This window comes from Miniopterus schreibersii (assembly GCF_964146895.1).
Source record: "Miniopterus schreibersii genome assembly, chromosome: 3".
Lineage (NCBI taxonomy): Eukaryota > Metazoa > Chordata > Mammalia > Chiroptera > Miniopteridae > Miniopterus > Miniopterus schreibersii.
The window spans coordinates 72,767,423-72,787,554 of NC_138103.1; the positions used below are offsets into that span (position 1 = coordinate 72,767,423).

At 36.7% G+C, this 20,132-nt stretch overlaps 1 protein-coding gene across 3 annotated transcripts in view; it reads left to right on the top strand.

Annotated features, from left to right (window-relative positions):
• Nucleotides 1-57: 57 nt before the first annotated feature.
• CENPK (centromere protein K) overlaps nt 58-20,132 on the top strand; it is a 29,611-nt gene continuing 9,536 nt past the window's right edge. The window contains exons 1-6 of one of the 3 annotated variants that reach the window (XM_081133754.1): nt 58-125; nt 2,113-2,165; nt 7,374-7,521; nt 10,041-10,097; nt 14,102-14,174; nt 17,367-17,413. In XM_081133754.1, coding sequence (XP_080989880.1) covers nt 7,408-7,521; nt 10,041-10,097; nt 14,102-14,174; nt 17,367-17,413 — 291 coding nt within the window. In that variant the 5' untranslated portion in view covers nt 58-125; nt 2,113-2,165; nt 7,374-7,407. Of the gene's footprint in view, nt 427-1,722; nt 1,792-2,112; nt 2,166-7,373; nt 7,522-10,040; nt 10,098-14,101; nt 14,175-17,366; nt 17,414-20,132 lie in introns of those variants that run through there. The other 2 variants (XM_081133755.1, XM_081133756.1) reach the window with 2 other exon arrangements.

Consider the following 20,132-nt stretch of genomic DNA (forward strand, 5'->3'; position numbering starts at 1 on the left):
CGTCAGCGGCCGAGCGAGCTTCGGGATTGGCTGCGGTGGAGCCAATCAGCAGGCAGCGCGCGCACGGGTCGGGGCGGAGGCTAGTTTCCGCTACGCGGCGGCGGTGGAGGTCTGGGGCTCCCGTGGTAAGAAAGGCGCGGGGGAGAGCGCCGCGGTTGGTTGGCGCTTGTCGCGGGGTTCGGGGAGCTGCAGCCCCGATGGGGGGACCCTTACCTCCGGGAAGTTGGGTAGCCGACGTCCAGCCGGGCCTTGATTCCCGCTCTTCGGCTGTAGAACCCCACGGGCTAGGGGAGAAAGATGGAGCAGTGGGGATTGATGGAAGTGGTTACCTGGCCTCCCCCGAGCTTCTTGATTCTCTCCCACACGCTCTGAAGAAGGTGGTGAGCGCTTGCTACTGTTTTCTGGAGAGAGCCCCAGACATGCCAGGTAACCTGAGTGGCCCACGGTGGGGCCATTCACCCTTCTGCCCTCACCCTGGTCTAGGCCTCCATCTCTTACTGGCCTTCTGGACTTCAGCGCTCTTATTTTAAAAAAGAAAATAAGTATATTGTGGTTAGAAAAAACAAAAAAACACCTAACATAAAATTTACCATCTTAATCTCTTCTTTTTTAATCCATGAAATACAACTTGTCAAAATGACCTCCCTAGAACACTGCTTCAAAAACCTACATAACGGCCTCCTGGTTGCCTATTTCAAACTAGATGAATCCCTTTACTTTTGCCTTGAGGTGGACCCCAGATACAGGGAAGGAACTGCCCATACTAAGTACTTTCCAAAGGTTCTTGTTTTTAATTTTAAAGACTCCCCTTTATTTGGCCCATTCTGTCTAGCAAGTCTCATTTCTTCTCTGTCTTCTGCCTTAATCCAATCGCTTTTTTGGTGCGTCTCACAAATTTGCCATGCTCATCCTTGCCTTCCAGTCTTACGTTTTTATGCCTTGAAAGCATCTTCACACCAGATCTAGCCTTCACCTTTACAACGTCTCATCCGTTAGACCCCCTGGCAAAAATAATGAGGATAAGGCTGATAACAATGGTAGGGAGCTACTACTGTGCACCCTGCACTGTACTAAGCCATTTATTATTCCAGGTAGATTTCTCTGATCTCTGTCCTGAATTTTCAAAGCATTTGCAGTCTGTATTGTATGTTACCTAATCATACCACTTCTCACTACCTGAAATCATGTCAGTCATTTAGTTGTCTATTTGTTTATATTGTCTCTCTTCAGTAAAAATATAAGCTCCATAAACAGAGACTTTTTCACTTACACAGCTATTGCCACAGTTTCTGACAAATGGCACACATTAAGGACTTATTTGTTGGATAAATGAATACAGCTTAGAATCATATGGTTAATTTCTATTACTGTATTTCATGTATATTAGTCTTTTACCAGTAATAGTATGAACTTTTAAAATTTGGTATTAGATGTTTTAAGTTTGTATGGGATAGTATCCCCAAATAAGCAATGTTGTTCTTCAACAAATAATTGTGAATTGGAGTACTGAGGACCTCAAAAGGTTGACTTTTTCTATTTCCAGAAAGGTAGATTTAAGGATACAAAATGTGGGAAAGGGTTAAAGTTAAACCCTTAATTGTTTTTATTTATTTGCATTCTAAGGCTCCATTGAGCTGCTAATTTGTTGAATATCTATCCACATGCTCAAGCACACATAGTTTCAGATTACTTTTGCATACTGATAATGTATTTTGTTGGTTAGTAACCTACAACCAATCTACAATCTACAAAGTGAAGAAAGATCAATCTGCACTTAATTTCTAAGTTAAGGTATATTTAAAACAAACATAATTTTTTACTTCTTGCTTAAAAATATCCTAAGATTGTTAATGACTGTTTATGGCTTTGTGAACTTAACTATATCTTTTGTGTATAACGAGGAAGATGTTTAGTGTAAACATTTTTGGATATGGCGTAAGTTATTTAACCAGTCTACTAGTTGACATTCAGATCGTTAATAGTAATGTTGATATCTAATACTGATACACCTCTCTGTATTACTAGGTACAGTTCTTAGAGCTTTATATACATTAACTCATTTAATTGTCACAGCAACCCTAGGGGATAAGTAATATTATCTTTATTTTACAGATAAGGAAGCTGAGGCACAGACAATTTAAGTGACTTGCCCAAGGTCACAGCTTGTAAGTACTGAAGCCAGGTTTTAAACCTAGACAATCTGATTATAGAGTTACACTTATAAATTTTTTCATAAATAATGCTGCAGTAATCATACCTATATAGACTTATGCACATATACCTATCTATAGGATTATTCCTAGGAATAGAATTTCCTGGGTCAAAAGATAAATCTATTTAGAATTTTGATGGATATTGTTTATTATCCTACCAAATAGTTGTTCTACCAACAGTGCATGCCTCCTGTTCTACACTCTTGTCAATGTTGTTTCTTACCAGATATGTCTTTATTGCTAGTTCGAATGACAAATAACTCCTGCTTAATTTCCATTTTTATAAGTTATGAGTAAGGTTAAGAATGTGTGTTTCCCTAATTTAAAAGGAATTTCTCAATTTTTCTTTGAATTTGCCATTTGAGTCCTTTGCCCATTTCTATTGTATTATTTTGTTTGTTGTTTACCTTTTTATCATAAAGTAAAATACAGATACAAAACATCCCCCACAAATAAATGTAAAGTTTATAAGTTATTATAAGGTGAACACCTTTATCACCATGCAGATAATAAATAAAATTTTAATAATCACCTCAAAATTCTCTCCATTTGGCCCATCCCAATCACAGCCCTCCCTCTGTTTCTACCTCCTCTCCCTTGCTTCTTCCAAAAGTAATGGACATCCTGACTGTTTTTTTAAATATGTTTTTTATTGATTTTTAGAGAGAGAGGAACGGAGAAGGAGAGAGAGAGAAAGAAACATCTATCTGAGAGAGAAACATCTATTGGCTGCCTCCCAAATGCACCCCAACAAGGGATGAAGTCTGCAACCTGGCATGTGCCCTGACCGGGAATCGAACTGGTGACCTTTTAGTGCACGGGACGATGCTCAACCAACTGAGCCACACTGGTCAGGGTGATATCCTGATTTTTATAGTGATCACTTTTTAGTAGTTTTAAATGATGGGTTATTGGTTTTCTTAATATTAGGCACTCATTATACATTAATTAGATTAGGCATGAGGTGCCATATATATTATAAATACTTTTCTTAGGTTTTTGGGTTTTAAATTTTAACTTTTTAATGATATCTTTATCCATGCAGAATTAAAAAAATTTGTGTATAGATATTTTGCTTAGTTTTTAGAAAGGCCCTTTCTAATCCAAGATTAAAAAAAAAAAAAAAATCTGCATGTTTTGTCCCTGGTTTTTTTTTTTTTCCTGTTGTTGTTTTAGTGATTTCTGTTTCAATTTTTTGGGGGATGGAGGAGTGATGTAACGATTGAAGTATATGTGTAGGCTCCCCCCCCCAATACTATGTAATTTGTTAAAAAAAATGACGGCAGTTCTATATGGGCCAAAATACATATACACAAAGAAAAAGGTAGTATTAGTATATAAAATATGCTCTTATTTGGATTGTTCTTCTTGCCCCTTAACTTCATTGCCACCTCTGTCATATATCATAGCTCTATATATGTGTGAGCCTAGAAGGGCTTTGCAATTGTTCCATTGTTTAATTTGCCTATCTATGTGCTAATTCCACACTATTATAATTAGTATAGTTTTATAATAAGTTTAACATCTTGTCAGGCAAGTCCTTCCATCTTATTCTTCATGAAGATCTTGGCTGTTTTTGGCCCTTTTCACTTTCATATAAAGTTTAGAATTAACTTGACAAGTGCCACGGAAACAAACAAAAACTTTCAGAATTTTGATAAAGATTTAGTAGATCCAGTTGGAGGGAATGAACATCTTTACAAAATATTTAGCCCTCTAATCTATGAGCATAATATATCTATTTAAGTCTTTAAAACCTGTTTGTTGATTAAAAAAAAAAAATTGATTAAGCAATACAGAACTCAAGTTCCATATGAATAAAAATATTTTGGGGGGTGAGTTATTCTGGTTTGCACTTGGTGTTATGGGGTAAACATCCCCATTCTTTATTGCTCTGTCCACCTCCTTAAAATTGCCCAACTTTGAATCTCATGCCATCAGACATTACCACCCACCGCTCCTCCTTGTAGCAGTCTAGCAAGATTTTATCACACTCCTTCATTCCCTGAAGATTTTTAGCTCCTAGCTCACTGTCACCATCTGTAACACTGCTATCATAATTCTTGGTGATCTTAATATCTATCTAGCTGATCCATCCAATAACCTGGCCTTTTTTTTTCTTGACCTCCTTTCCTTCAGGGATTATATTCTCCATCTTACCTTAGCTATTCACTCCTATGGTCATACCTAAGAGAGACTTTGTCATTCTTTCACTTTGTCTCTGCATCCGTGCTGCTCACTGTAGAGGAAAGCATGCAGTCATGTTCTAGTTCACTTTAAGCTCACGGATGCTAATCTCGAGTGGGCCTTTAATGTCCTCCCTTCTGCCCTTAACCCTCCACTGCTTTTTCTCCACCCTCATTCACGGCTGCAACCTTAGTTACCAGTTCACTGAGGAAAGAAGTAACCCAGATAGAACTGCCACGTTCTACAAGCTCCCACTGACACATCTACTCACCTCCCTGCATCTGTGCCGCTAATATTCTGCTACCTTCCCATTAAAATGAATGGACTGTATGTACATCTATCTTAAGCCAACCTCTCCACTTGCGTGCTGGATCCCATTGTTCTTCCTTCTCTCCTATATCACCAATATTTCCTTCTCTTATTCTGTCAAATAAAGATGGTATATTTTCTTCCATCTTAAAAAAACAATCTCTTCCCCTGGCTGGTGTAGATCAGTGGTAAGAGCGTCAGGTACTCACCCAAGGGTTAAGGGTTTGCTTACCACTCCTGGTCGGGGCACATGGGGGAGGGAACCAGCCATGTGTCTCTCACATAGATGTTTCTTTCTCTCTCTCTCTCTCTCTCCCTCTCCCTCCCTCCCTCTCTCTCTCTCCTCCCCTCCCTCTCCCTCCCTCCCCTCCCTCCCACTCTGAAAACAAACAATGGAAAAAATGTCCTCAGGTGAGGATTAACATACAAATCTCTTGATCTCATATCTCCCTCCAGCTGGTACCTTATTTCTCTTTTCCTTTAGAGAAAACACTTGAAAATGTTCTAGATACTGGATATGTCCAGTTCCCTGCCTTTTGTTTTCTCTTGAATCCACTGCAATCAGGCTTTCACTCCCACCATTCTGCTAAAACTACACTTATAAAGATTAACAGTGGCCTCATTTTTGCTTATTCAGTGAAATTGTTGTGACAAATCACCTCAAAACTTAGAGGTGTAAAACAACCATTCATTATGCTCAGTGTTTCTGTGCATCAAGAATTCAGACAGGACTCACAGTCATCAGAAAACTTGTGTATGTGCATGTCTGGCCCGGAGCCTCGGTTCCTTTCTATGTGTGCTTCTCCGTGTGGTCTCTCCGTTTTGTTTGGGTTTCCTCACAGCATTGTGGTTGGGTTGCAAGGACGGGTGTTCCAAAAGAGAGGCAGGTGTAAGCTGTTTTGCCTTTTATGACTAAAGGTATAGGCTCTGCCTCTGGATGGGGACTGACAACTCGAAATACTGCTGTGACTGTTTTTGAAAAATACAATGCCCTATCCATATTGCTAAATAAATTGTCAGTTGTCTGTTTTTATTTTACTTGACCTATCTCTAGTATTTGGTAGTTCATCCCTCGTTCCTTGAACACTTATCTTGGATTTCAGGATATCATACTCCTGATTTTCCTCTAACCTTCCTGGGCACTCCTTCTCAGACTGTTTAGGTAGTTTTTCCTTATCTCCTTAATGTCTCCAGGTCTAGGACTTTTCTCATTTCTATCTGTACACTGTTGCTCTTCTGATCTCACCCAGCCTCATGGCTTTAAAAAGCTATATGGTGGTGAGTCAAATTCTAGCTTGAAACTTTCCCTTGAACTCCAGACAAGTATGTACAGTTGCCTAAGCAGCAGCTCCACTAATAGACACCTTAAATTTAGTGAATTCTAAACTGAATTCTTTTTTAAAAATTAAGTTAATTGAGGTAACATTGGTTAATAACATTATATAAATTTCAGGTGTACATCATTATAATTTGGTGTCTGTATACTCTATTGCATGCTCACCTCCCAGTTTCTGTTACCATATATTTCACCCCCTTTACCCAGTTCGCCCTCCTGCTAACCCCCTTCTCATTTGGTAACTGCCATTCTCTTGTTTGTATTTATGAACTTGTTTTTGTTTGCAAAACTGAATTCTTTTTAAATCTCTTTTTTTTAATTGATTTTATAAAGAGAAGGGAGGGAGAGAGAGACAGACCGACATTGATGTGAGAGAAACATCATTGTAAGAGAAACATTGATTGTTTGCCTCCTGAATGTGTCCCGACCAGGGATCGAACGACAACCTGGGTATGTGCCCTTACGTGGAAATGAACCCACCACCTTTTGGTGTACGGGAGGACACTCCAATCAACTGAGCCCCTCCGGGCAGGACACAAAACTGAATTCTTAATCAGCTCGCCTGTATCTTGCTGAATTTGTTTCTTCCACCGTCGTCCCCATCTCAGTAACAGGCAACTCCATCTTTCCAATTGTACGGGTCCAAACTTTTTTAGTAATAATTGACTCCTCTCTTTCTTTGACACTATATGCAAGCTGTTAGGAAATCCTGTTTGCTCTATCTTGAAAATATATTCAGAATTGGATATTTGGTACTGCCCCAATATTATCCTGGTCTACATCTTGCTGGGATTATTGCAATAGCTTTCTAACTGGCTCTCCTGCTTCTGTCCTTACTTGGCTGTAGTTAACCCGAGTTAAACTGTTAAAGCATAATCTAAATCATGTCATTCATCTGTTCAGAACACTTCAATCACTTATTATCTCAGCCTAAGTCCTTAAAATGGCCTAATGCCCACCTGATCTCATCTCTGTTACCACCTCTCTGACCTCATCTTGTGTCCTTTATCTTACATCTTCTGCTCTAGTCAGTGGCTGTTTTACTGCTCTAGGGACAGGACAGTCATACTCCTACCCCAAGGCCTTTACACTTCCAGGTCCCTTACCTCGAGCCTCTTCCCCTAAATATCACTATATCTCACTTCCTTATCTCCTTTATGTTTTTGCTCAGTTCCCAACTTCTCAATGACTATATGACCTCCATATGTAAAATTACATTGCCCTTTCCCCAGCACTCACTATGCTTCTTCCTTGCTTTTTTCATAGCACTTATAAATGATTTGATATGCTACCATATGTATTTTTAACATTTTTGGCTTATTTTTTAGGTTTTCTTATAAGACTGAGAAAATCACAAGGTACATGTCAGCAAGTAACCAAGATCCAGATCCAGGTAGTACTACAGATGAAGATGTTACAGATACTAAAGAAGAACTTATTAAAAAATGTGAAGAAATGTGGAAAAATATGGAAGAAGTAAGTATTGAGATTAAAGTCATTTATTGGTTAATTACTTTAAGATTTAATTCCATTTCAATAATAGACTTAAGAAAGAAAGAATTCTGATTCCTGAAAGTCATTAAATTGTATGATAAATATTTATATAGCTTTTAGTCCTATAAACATTTTTTCAATGAAGTTTATACTGAATGAACTGTAGAAAGAGAAAAATTACAGCACTCTCTACCCTCAAGGAAATTTTCATCAATGGAGTCAATAAGCATTATATTAGTAATGTGATAGAAGTCCTAAACCTAGACTGAGGGGGTCAAAGATAGCGTCCTCAAGGAGGTAATGGCTGAATTCCTTTCTAAAGAATAAATATAAGGTGACATGACGAGATATATAGTTTGGGAAAATTACTGGTGGTTTTGAAGGAAACGGAATGCAGAAGAGTGAGACTATAGGTAGAGTGTTTAGGAGGCTGTAGTAGTACTGGTAAGACGTACTGGAGGGCTAAGTCCTGTCTTTGCAGAGAGACAGGAGAATGGATTCAAGAGATATTAAGGAGGTAGGACCAAAAGGATTTGGAGATTAATTGTTGTGAAACGGGGGATTATGGATAGTTTCAGGTTCCTGGTTTGGGCCAGTGGGTGGTTACTGGAGTTGTTTCCTGAGACAGAGGATATGGAAGTGGAGAAGACACACAGTTATGGCATTTGAGTGAAAATATGAGTTAATTTAGAAAAATTTTTGATTTGTAGGTCCATTTTTTGAGTTAGTGAGATGGAATCACTTTTGGTGCACTACAGTATTTTGGTAAAAGTTCATTGTCTTGGACTAGCACAATACATGACGCAGGCCATGGGCTTTTTTGCACGCTGTTCTTCCCAGTAAGTCTTCACATCAGGGCAGTGGTGTAGTTCCCCCCCCTTTTTCTGTTTTTTTTAAAGATAATTTTTTAACATAAATCTTGGTACTCGGTATCGTTAATGTATTTTCAAGATAATTTATATAACCCTGTTTTTTTTGCTTTTGATATATTTCACTGTAGAAATTTGATTTTTTTAAGTTTGATTTTTAAAATAACTTAAAATATTTTTTGTAGAAAGATACTGCTTCTGATTATATGCCTAAATGAGCAGTCATGGTGGGTAGTCATGCCTGAGGCATATAAGTTATTAGTAAAAGGTTTGTCTTTGCCTTAAGCTAGCCTTGTCCATTGTTTCATTGCATCTAGGTTAACACACCTTTGAAATAACCATCCTCAAGAGCACAAATAAATAAATCATATGGCATTTGTCTTTCTCTGTCTGACTTATTTCACTTAGCATAATAGCACTCTGGGCCCATCCTTGCTGTCCCAAATGATAAGGCTTCATTCATATTTTATGGCCACGTAATATTCCATTGTATGTTTGTACCAGACTTTTTTACCTACTCGTCTATTGATGGACACTTGGATTGCTTCCATCTTGGCTATTGTAAATAATGCTTCAGTGAACATAGGACTGCATATCTTTTTTCGAATTAAGTGTTTTAGATTTCTTCAGATATATACCCAGAAGTGGAATTGCTGGGGGTTGAGGGGCTAGGTGAAAAAGATGAAGGGATTAAGAAGTACAAATTGGTAGTTACAGGATAGTCATGGGATGTAAAGTACAGCATAGGGGATGTAGTCAGTAATAATGTAATAACTAAGTACGGTGTCAGGTGTATACTTGAAATATCAGGAGGATCACTTTGTAAAGTATATGATTATCTAACCACTATGTGTACACGTGAAACTAATATGATACTGAATGTTGACTGTAATTGAAAAATTAAAAAAAAAAAGCACATAATTTTGTTAACTATCCTACAATCCAATACCGACCTTGCTTTCTCCCACCTCCATATACATTCCTTCCTTAATTTCAAATGAATAAAAGAAGCTGCAAGACCGTTATTCTCTAGAGCATTTGAGGCCTTACTCCATGGTCTATGTCATTAGTTTGGCTCAAATAAACTCTTAGACTTTTTTTTTCAAAAAAAAGATACTGTAAATAGAAATAACCACCAATAAAATTTAAATTACCCATAATTTTATTCAGATGTAATCACTATTAACAGTTGTAGATTTTTTTTTTAATGGCAAAGAAACAATGTCTCTTAAGGGCTTTATTTTCCTATGACCTTAACTGTCTTCTTAACTCTTGTTATTTTTCTATAGTGTTTTCCCTCTTACCCCCCAGTTTTTCCGTTATCTAGCTTCTAATTCACCCTAGTTGTTATTTTTTGTTTCTTTTCCTTTACTCCTCATACTAATTTTTTTATTCTGTATAGAGTCTAGTATACCCTTTTACTTTCAATGTATTCATCTGGGGACCTATTTGGCTGCCTTCCCTTATCCCCTTGCTTAGATAGTGAGGAATTAAAAAAAAATCTTTTGTCTTACATCACATGATTGTGTGTTGTTTTAAAGGCATATGACATTGGTATAAAAGGGGAGGGAGAAGAAATTTGGGGTTATAATGTGTGACTTGTTTTTTTTGTTTTTTACTTTTTAAATCAAGTGTCAGAATAAATTATCACTTATTGGAACTGAGACACTCACTGATTCGAATGCGCAGGTATGTATGCTTTTTTCTTTGGAATTCATTGTTTTGGATAAGAAGTTTATCTGTCTATATTTTTTCAAGTATAATAGTTTTGTTAATACCTGTATGCTTAATCATTTGGATAATTCTCTACTCTTTCTGATTTACAAGAAGTATTTAAAAAACTTCTTGAATAAGCTGTTAATGAATAAATAAGAATATTTTCTTTTTTATCTTTTCACAGCTACACATACATTTAACTGTTGAGTCAGTTGCCCCTTGGCTGCTATTATGATACTTTGTTAAAAGTTAGAACAAAGACTTTTCTACTTCATGATAGATATAGTAGCCATAGGTAGTTTACTGTCTGTGTGGAATCCTAACTGATTGTACCCGAGACTTAAAAAGGATTAAGATACACATTTTAATAGTCAAAGACCCATGGAATTGGTTTAGGAATACACCAGAAGGTCTTTGCAGCAGATTAAGGATTTAAAATATGACAAAGATGATAGTTCCAATGTATGGGAAAAGGATGAATTAGTTAATGAGTGATACTGGTACAACCAGATACCCATCTGGGAGAAAATAAAATCCAGCCTTCGTATTTCATTGTATAGACAGATTCTAGGTGGCTTGCCATAAAAATTTGAAAACAAAAGCAAGGAGACTGTGCAGTCTAGTGACATGGAAGAACTTCTTGACTATTAATAAAAACCTAGACATTATAAAAGACTACTTAGATGTATTTGATCATATAAAGGTGATCAAATGTGCTCTGGCCAGTGTGGCTCAGTTGGTTGAGCTTCGTCTCATGCACCAAAAGGTCACTGGTTTGATTCCCAGTCAGGGCACATGCCTGGGTTGCAGGCTTAATCCTTAGTGGGGACGTATAGGAGGCAGCCAATCAGTGTTTTTCTTTGTCTCTCTTCTTTTCCTTTTCTCTCTCCAAAATCAATAAAACACATTTTTTTTAAAAAAGAGTTAAAAATGTTTTAGTAATAAAAATTCTAAGAACAAAGGCAAATATACAAATGATTCCAATAAAAGTTCTCCAAAACTGGTGGGAGCATGCCAAAAGATAATTGAAGGAATAATGGCTTAAATTCATTATAACAATATGAAAAAATTGTAATCTTATGAGCATAATAATACTCAATAAAAAATGAGAATGAGAGAGAAAGAAGAGGGAAAACTAATTTGTCACTTTTGGAAGTACATGTTATATCAGATTTTTTTCTAAAAATTGGTGGTAAAGAATTAAGCGATCAATAAATACAGAGCTCTGTTGTATAGGGTAAAACTGCATAGTGTATTTGGAAGAGCTTTAGTATATAAACTATCACCTGTTTTCCTTGGGAAATGTGGTTCCTACAGTGTAGAATTTGCGACCTACTGAATCAGAATCAGTAGGGATTGGGCCTATACGTTTCCTGAATGGTTTCCATGCCATGAGCCTAACACTGGCTTTGAGGGTGTTACTTATGTAGTTGTACATGATCAGTATCTTGCATAGTCAATAATAACATCTAATGAATCCGCAAAATGTCTTTTCCTCTCGTGCTGAGGGTCCCCAAGATTACTGTCAGTTTTGATGATTCTGTAAGGATACTCACAGGACTCAGTATATAGTAAACCTCACGGCTGAGATTTGTTACTATGAAAGGATTCAGAATAAAATCAGTAAAGGGAAAAGGACCATGGGGTGATATCCAGAGGAAACCAGGCACAAGCTTTCAGGAGTCCTCTCCCAGTGGAGTCACACAAGAGAAGCTTAATCCCGCCACTGATTTGTGATAACAAGTGTGAAATGTTGTCTACCAGGGAACCTCATTAGAGACTCAGTGCCTAAGGTTATTTGTGGGGGCTAGTCACATGGGGATCCTCTTCCTAGCTGTTATCAAAATACCCCGATTCCCAGAAGGAAAGCAGGTGTTCAGCATAAGTCATTCTTTGCGCACTTTAGGCCCAGGTAGCCACTATCTAAATTCCCAGATGCCAGCCTTGAGGGCAGGCCTATAAAGATAACCTTAGGGCTTGCTGTGTTCTTTTCTCTGTATACCTATTAGACTTAAAATCTTCCATAGTAAAACTCAATTCATTTTCTAAAGCAAGAAGTTGGATATTTTATTTTATTTATTTTATTTAAAAAAAATTTTTTTTAAGAAGGTACTTTTTTTTCTTTTTTTAAAATATATCTTTATTGATTTCAGAGAGAGGAAAGGAGAGGGAGAGAGAGAGATAGAAACATCAATGATGAAAGTCATTGATCGAGCCTGCACCCCGGGCATGTGCCCTGACCGGGAATCGAACCACAATCGCCTAGGGTCCTAGGTCGACGCTCAACCGCTGAGCCATGTGCGGCCGGGCAAGAAGTTGCATATTTTAAATGAGAGAATGACGGGATTTCTCAAATTTTTGTGTTTAAATAACTTAAGAAATAATACTGTTACATATATATTTTTAAGCAAAGGGTGTTTAATTTTACAGTAAGATCAGAAATAATTTGAGTGTCTTACCTGTGCTTTGGCAAGGTAAGAGCTGTGTTTCATCAATATAGTATGAGGTTGAACTGTATGAAATTACTGTTTTTTAATAGGCTAAAAAATGAATATATAATTCAACCTAATATGTGAAGGAGAGTAGTGTGAAATCTTTATCATCATGATAGTTTGCCTAGTTTAAATACTGGTTTTTAAGAATTTGTGATCATTTTCTAGTAATAATAATAATTAACATGTATAAATCGAGTTATAATTAATAAAAATCTTTCTCACATTCTTATTTAATTATCTATAAGAATAATGTTGAACTCTTCTTTGGAAAATAATTTAAATACCTGAAAATGCATTTTTATATAATTATATGAAATTTTCAAAGAGACTAGGTTTTTGTTTTGCTTCTTTAACCTCTGAATAGTAAAAAAAATGGTTAAAAAAGACAGTACTTGAGCCCTAGCCAGTTTGTTCAGTGGTTAGAGTGTTGGCCCGGAGACCTAATGGTGCCTGGTTCGATTCTGGGCAAGGGCACATACCTCAGTTGCAGGTTCCATCCCTGGTATAGTCGCGGCGCTTGCAAGAGGCAACCAGTTGATGTGTCTCTCTCACATCAATGTTTCTCTCTGTCTTTCTCCCCCCCCCCCCCCACTCTCTCTGAAAAGCAATGGAAAATGTATCTGTGGGCAAGGAATAAAAAAATAATAAATAAATAAATAAATACACAAAAAAGACACTACTTGGTGTTCAGTTAGTCTAAACGTTAAAGTAATACCTCTTGCATTTTTGAAATGTGAATTTTTTTATGTTTGGCTACTAATAAGAATTATATAAAAGAGATAAAAATGTGCTGAAGTTTAAACATACATAGACTTTAATTTTGTGGTCTAATCAGGCAACAGATTTATCACATAGATTTGTAATTATCAAAATTACAGTGATTGGAGCCACCTAATATCAGAAAGGTATTCATTCTAATTTATCTTTGGCTAAAGGAGTATACAGTTTACACACTATTGGGTGGTAAGACTGGCTTTTATGTGTGGCTTGTGGAACCAGCCTCATTTTATAATTGTCTCTGTGCATTTGAAGTTATTTTTCGCTTCTCAGCTAAAGACAGTTGCAATTTTTCTGAAAGTGCGTAGAGAGGAAAAAGAGCATTTTTAATGCAAATTTGTCTAAAAAGTCTTGGCAAGAAATGGCACCCTTTTTAAAAAAGAATTATTAATTTAAGGAATAAACTTAATTTACTTAGGTTCTTTTAGATTGAGTGGTGAAGTAGAATTGATCATTTTTAAATACAATATCACTGATATAACTGGCAATTTATGAGCTATAATTAGTGTGGTTTAAAGCAGAATTCTGTTTGGAGTGATTATTTTTATAGGTTAGATAACTGTTACATTAGCCATTTATGTTAAGACCTTGTATAAAAGTATGAAGAAAGTCTACATGTTCATCTATGAGTAGCAATGAGTATTCTACAAGAAATGATTTTTTATCCAGAAATGATTTTGTTTTATTCTGTTCTTTTTTTTACAGCTGTCATTATTAATTATGCAAGTGAAATGTTTAACTGCTGAGCTCAGTCAATGGCAGAAAGAAACTCCTGAAAGTAAGATTCTTATTTTTAGGTTTATATTTTGTAAACAAAGTAATGGCAAATTAATGGTCAAAAGAAGAATTGCAAGATCCATTTAGCCTTGTTGAAATTTCCTAAATTGTATTGATGTTAGGAATTCGCCTTATTTTTCTTTTTTTATATACGTTATTTTGTGCTTATTTTACTATTATAGATGAACATTTCTGTCTCACATAGTAATCTTGGTTATGGAGACATTATAGCCACGCTTCATCCTCAAAGACACTGTCTTATGTGCTCAGTAGAAACTGTAAATTGTTTCTTAATGAATGAAACTCACCTAGGTGAAAAGTATTTTAGATATATTACTTATTTATGTAAGGGCAACATAGATTGTATGTCATGTTTTGACTTGTCAGACTAAGACCAACTATATTTTTGCCTTTAGTTGAGAAATAGAAGATTGCTTAAAAATCTTTAGTCATAACCCCCAATTAGGAGATATTTTTCTCTTATGAAAGCCTACATTTCTCTATGCCGTGTATGTCTGTATATTGTACTGTATGGATTTGTACCCTCTTTTTCTGTATATATCTCCCTTATTCTTTCTGCTGACTCTGTCTCCTTTCCTTTAACTTCCCCTCCATTTTCTTCTCAGTCTCCTTTGTAAGCTTATCATTCTCCATCCTGGTTATTGGGAGTCTTTTCATTCTCTTCCTGGACAATTTTATCTGCATTCTTGGTCATAATTACTATATTCATGCCAGTGTCTACTGTTCCACAGCCTCACTACCACATAGTAGCCTTTTTAATTTTAGCACTTCTAATAGGCATGCACATACAACTGGTGATTTTAATTTGCATCCAACTGTATATCCTGTTGCCTATGAGCATTGTATTGAGCATCTCAAAAGCTGCTTATACTCTGCTATCAAAACTTTAGTGTTCTCCAGAGGACTGTGCTCAGCTCTTTATCACTTCTCACTCTAAATACTGTTCCAGCATTATATTTTCTGCTCCTGTTTTTATGTATTGTATCTGTATTAATGACTTCTATATTAGGTTGCTAGGCCTGCCATCTCAAAGTACCATGACTGGGTTTTTTAAATAACAGAACTTTGTTTTCTCATAATTGTGAGGACTAGAAGTCCAAGATCAAGGTGTTCTTTTCTTCTAAGTTCTCTCTTTTTGAGTTTATAGATTTTCATCTTCTCCCTGTGTCTTCACATGGCCACCTGTCTGTTTTCTAATCTCTTTGTATATGACTCATTGTAACATAATTACCTTTTTAAAGACCCACTACCAAATACAGTCACATTCTGAGGTTCTGAGGATTAGGACTTCAACATTTGAACTGGGCAGAGGGGGTGTGACACAATTTCCATAACAATTTCCAAAACGATATTTCCAAACCAGACTTCACGGTAAGGTTACACTTATACATCTCTCTAGCTTCTAGACATCTTTCCAAAATATTCTGTTGGTGCCTCAGATTCATGAACTGGTCTTCATTCCTGGACCCGTTGTGTGGAGCCTACTTGAGCCTTCCTTTTTCATATGTCACATGCAGCCATCATATATTGAATCCTGTTGCCACAAATTTACTTTAAGCTTTCATTCCTAATCCTTATTATAATAGACTTTTTACTTCTCAATTAAGATTTTTTTTTAGGCCCTGGCCATTATGGCTCAGTTGGTTGGGCGACATCCTGTGCACCAAAAGGTTCCTGGTCAGGGCACATGCCCGGGTTGTGGGCTCGATCCCCAGTAGGAGGTGTGCAGGAGGCAGCTGATAGATGTTTCTCTCACACCGATGTTTCTCTCTCTCTAAAAAGATCAATAAAAAATCTTTAAAAAAATAAAAAGGTTTTTTTGGGTTTTTTTAGTTAATTAGAAATTTTCAAATTTAAAGGAAAGTTAAAGGTCTGACTTGATTATTTCACATGTGTATTATCTAGTTTTCCTAGGAGCATTTGTTGAGGAAACTGTCCGTTTCCTCATTGAATTATGTTGGAAGTCTAGTCAAAAATCATTTAACCATATAGTGAGGATTTGTTTCTGAGTACTCTGTTCTGCTCTGTTCTTTTGGTCTCTATGCCTTTCTCCAAGCCAGTAGCACAATTTTGATTACTGTAGCTTTGTAGTTGGAAATTAGGATGTGTGAGACTTCCAACTTTGTTCTTCTTTTTCAAGGTTGTTTTGGCTATTTGAGATTCCATGTGAACTTTAGGATGGATTTTTCTATTTCTACAAAAAATGTCACTGGAACTTTGATAGGGGTTTTATTGAACTTGTAGATTGCTTTGGGTACTGTTGACATCCTAACAGTATTAAGTCTTCCAATCCTTGAATATGGAATGTGTTTTTGTTTCTTAGTGTTTTTCATTTCTTTCAGCAACATTTATAGTTTTCAGTGTATAAGTCTTTTCCCTCCTAGGTAAATTTATTTCTAAGTATTTCTTTTTAATGCTACATATCATGGAATTTAAAATTCTTTTTCGAATTATCATTATCCCTGACATGCACACTTGGTACTGATAACACTGAACACACAGGCTTCCCTGTTGGTCAAATATATCCACCTTGCTTAGAGTTGCCAGTACCATAGGCTGCCACATTGGAAGGATTTAAAAAATCTTTGTATTCTTAGAACCTGCCATATTGTATTGTTTGAAATGATTGAATGAATATTGAAATGCTACTCTTGGCCACACTGACTGAGAAGGAGATTTTAAAACTTTTATGTTCTTAGAATCCTCCTCATTGCATTTGCTGAGATGATTTCATACATCCTGTGGCTGCCTATAATCAGTTCTAATTCAGCGCCAATGAAACACATGTTGGAAATTCTGGGATCCTCTAGGATAGCAGATAGCTTAGAAAGTTTTCATATATATATATATATATATGTATGTATGAATGGGATCTTGTGACTACAGAAGGCCTACACTAGAGATTATTAATTTGATTTTTAATTATTGAATAAAAGAAAAAGTCACTAAAACAAAATGTGTAATATCACATTTGTCTAAAATAATATATATTAGTTATATATAAGGCTGTTAAATAAAAATAATTTCATAAATTGCACATATTTCATAAAAAGTTCTGTAACATTAAATGGAAAAGAAAAGGGATATCTAAGAAACCACAAATTCAAATTCTTGATTTTTGAGAGATAACTAAGCATATGTATAATTTTGTTTTGTTTGTTTGTTTCTGTAGTACTTCCACTGAATGAAGAGGTCCTGGTAACAATAGGAAAAGAAGAAGTAAGTCACTTAATTTGTAGTAACCCCAAGTAATTTATAACTATAAATGTTTTAGATAAATTTATGACATTATAAGTAGGATGGAACTACTTTAAAACCATACTACTTTTCTATTTTGATTTTAATTATGTTTTATTGAACGGAATATTTTATTTTTTTGGACGTTTGATTTTTATTACTGTTATTTTAAAAAAAATTTTTTTTTCAATTACAGTTGACATATAATACTAGTTTCAGGTGTACAACCTGGTGATTAGACATTTATATAATTTTCGAAGGGATCACATTCCATTGTATGTATGTAACAGTTCTTTATCTATTCATTTATTGATTGGCATTTAGGTTACTTCCATACCTTGGCTATTATAAATAATGCTGCAAAGAACATATGGATACATATGTCTTTTCCATAGTGTTTGGGTTTCTTTGGATAAATACCTCAAAGTGGAATTGCTGGGACCTTCTTTGTCTCTTATTATATAGCCTTTGTTGTAAAGTCTGTTTTGTCTGGTATAAGTATTGATACCCCAGCTTTTTTTTCTCTCATGAATATCTTTTTTATCTTTTTGTGTGTCTTTCAATCTGAAGTGAATCTCTTGTAGACAGCATATGTATGGGTCTTGTTTTCTAATCCATTCAGCCACCCTGTGCATTTTTTTTTAATATATCTTTATTGATTTCAGAGAGAGGAAGGGAGAGGGAGAGATAGAAACATCAGTGATGAGAGAGTCGTCATCGATCAGCTGCCTCCTGCACCGCTCCGACTGGGGATTGAGCCCACAACCTGGGCATGTACTCTGACAGGGAATCAAACCTCTATCTCCTGGATCCTAGGTTGATGCTCAGCCATTGAGTCGTGCCCAGCTGGGCCACCCTGCCTTGTGATTGGTGCATTTTGTCCATTTGTATTTAAAGTAATTGTTGATAGATACATATTTATTGCCATTTTATTATTCATACTTTTTATCTTTTTTTCTTCCTCTTAAAGAAGATCCTTTAACATTTTTGTAATACTGGTTTGGTGGTGATGAACTCCTTTAGCTTTTCCTTGTCAAGGAAGCTCTTTATTTGTTCTTCCATTCTAAATGATAGCCTTACTGGTAGAGTAATCTTGGTTGTAGTTCCTTGCTTTTCATCACTTTGAATATTTCATGCCACTCCCTTCTGGCCTGCAAAGTTTCTGTCTTATGGGAGTCCCTTGTAGATAAGTAACTGCTTTTCTCTTGCTGCTTTTGAGATCCTCTCTTTGTTTTTAACCTTTGGTATTTTTATTATGATGTGTCTTAGTGTGGGCCTCTTTGGTTTCCTCTTGTTTGGGACTCTGCACTTCCTGGACTTGTCCATTTCCTTTGCCAAGTTAGGAAAGTTTTCAGTCATTATTTTTTCAAATAGGTTTTCAATTCCTTGCTCTCTTTTCCTTCCAGCATCCCCATGATGTGAATGTTGATATGCTTGAAGTTGTCCCAGAGGCCCCTTAAATTACCCTCGTTACAGAGTTTCTATTTGTTTCTTTTTAAAAGTTTCCATCTCTTTGGTAAACTACTCATTTTGTTCATTGATTTTATTTCTGAGTTTATTAAACTACATATCTATGTTTTCTTGTAACCTGTTGAGTTTTTTTCAGAACTCAATCTTGAATTCTCTGTCATTTAAATTACATATTTCTAGCTCTTTAAGTTTATTTTCTGGAGATTTTTTAATTTTATTTTTGAGCTGCTCTGTTACCTTGGTTATTCATGGTTATTTAATGGTACTTCTCTGTCTAGGTGTCTATATATGAGTGACATTTCTCCAGTAGGTTGATAAGAAGAAGTCTTTCAATTTTTTCTAGCAGGTGGCACTGAAGCACAGGTTATTTAGTCTCTTGCACTGCTCTGACTTTTCATTTCTCTGCAGGATGGTGGTGGAAATGTCCTGTTTTCCCTGGGAAGATGGACGTCTCCTCTGTGTTCAGGTTGCGTTGGTCTCCTGGGCCCAACCCCATGGGGGAATGTGCTGGGCAATGGTTTCTAAATCTATGAAATCTAGTGCTGTCCACTGCAGCCAGATGCAGCTGTGATGGGTGTGGGTGAGGTGAGCTGGGGGAACCTAGCTACAGTCTTTATTGCTTTGTTCTTCCAGTAATGGTTATTGGCAAACCTCAGTGGCCTCCCCTCTGTGTCTTCACCTGACCCTGGATTAGTCACAGGGTGTATCTGTCACTGAGGGAAAAAAATTTTCTGTAGTACCACTTCTAAGGTTTGTAGATGATGTGCTCCGCAACCCAACATTCGCTGCTACAGTTTCTTCTGAGGCCCAGGGCTAGCTCTGGGAGGGTGAGGAGAGACAAGCCCTGGAAGGGTGTGGGAATGCATCCAGGCTTTGTCTCTTTGTTTCTCTGTCTGGAATGCTGATTGCCAGATGACCATGGCTGCACCTCTGTGCTGCGTCTCTGCCCATGTCACTGGGTTCAGCCATAGTGCATACTAACCACTCCTTCAGGAATCCTCACTGTATCTCTCTGCTCCTCCCAGCTGAAGGGAGTGCCAGCGGCAACCTGATTCTTCTCCTCTTTAGGCTAAAACCCCCAGTGAACCCCAGGCTGCACCACTAGCACCATCTCAGCTCTTCTCCCTTCCCATGTCCCCCCTTTACTTCCACTTGCCCACCTACAGTTGTATCAATACGTGGATCTCTCAGACGTGTTTGTGTGTTGAGCAGGGAGTCCTTTGTTGAATTA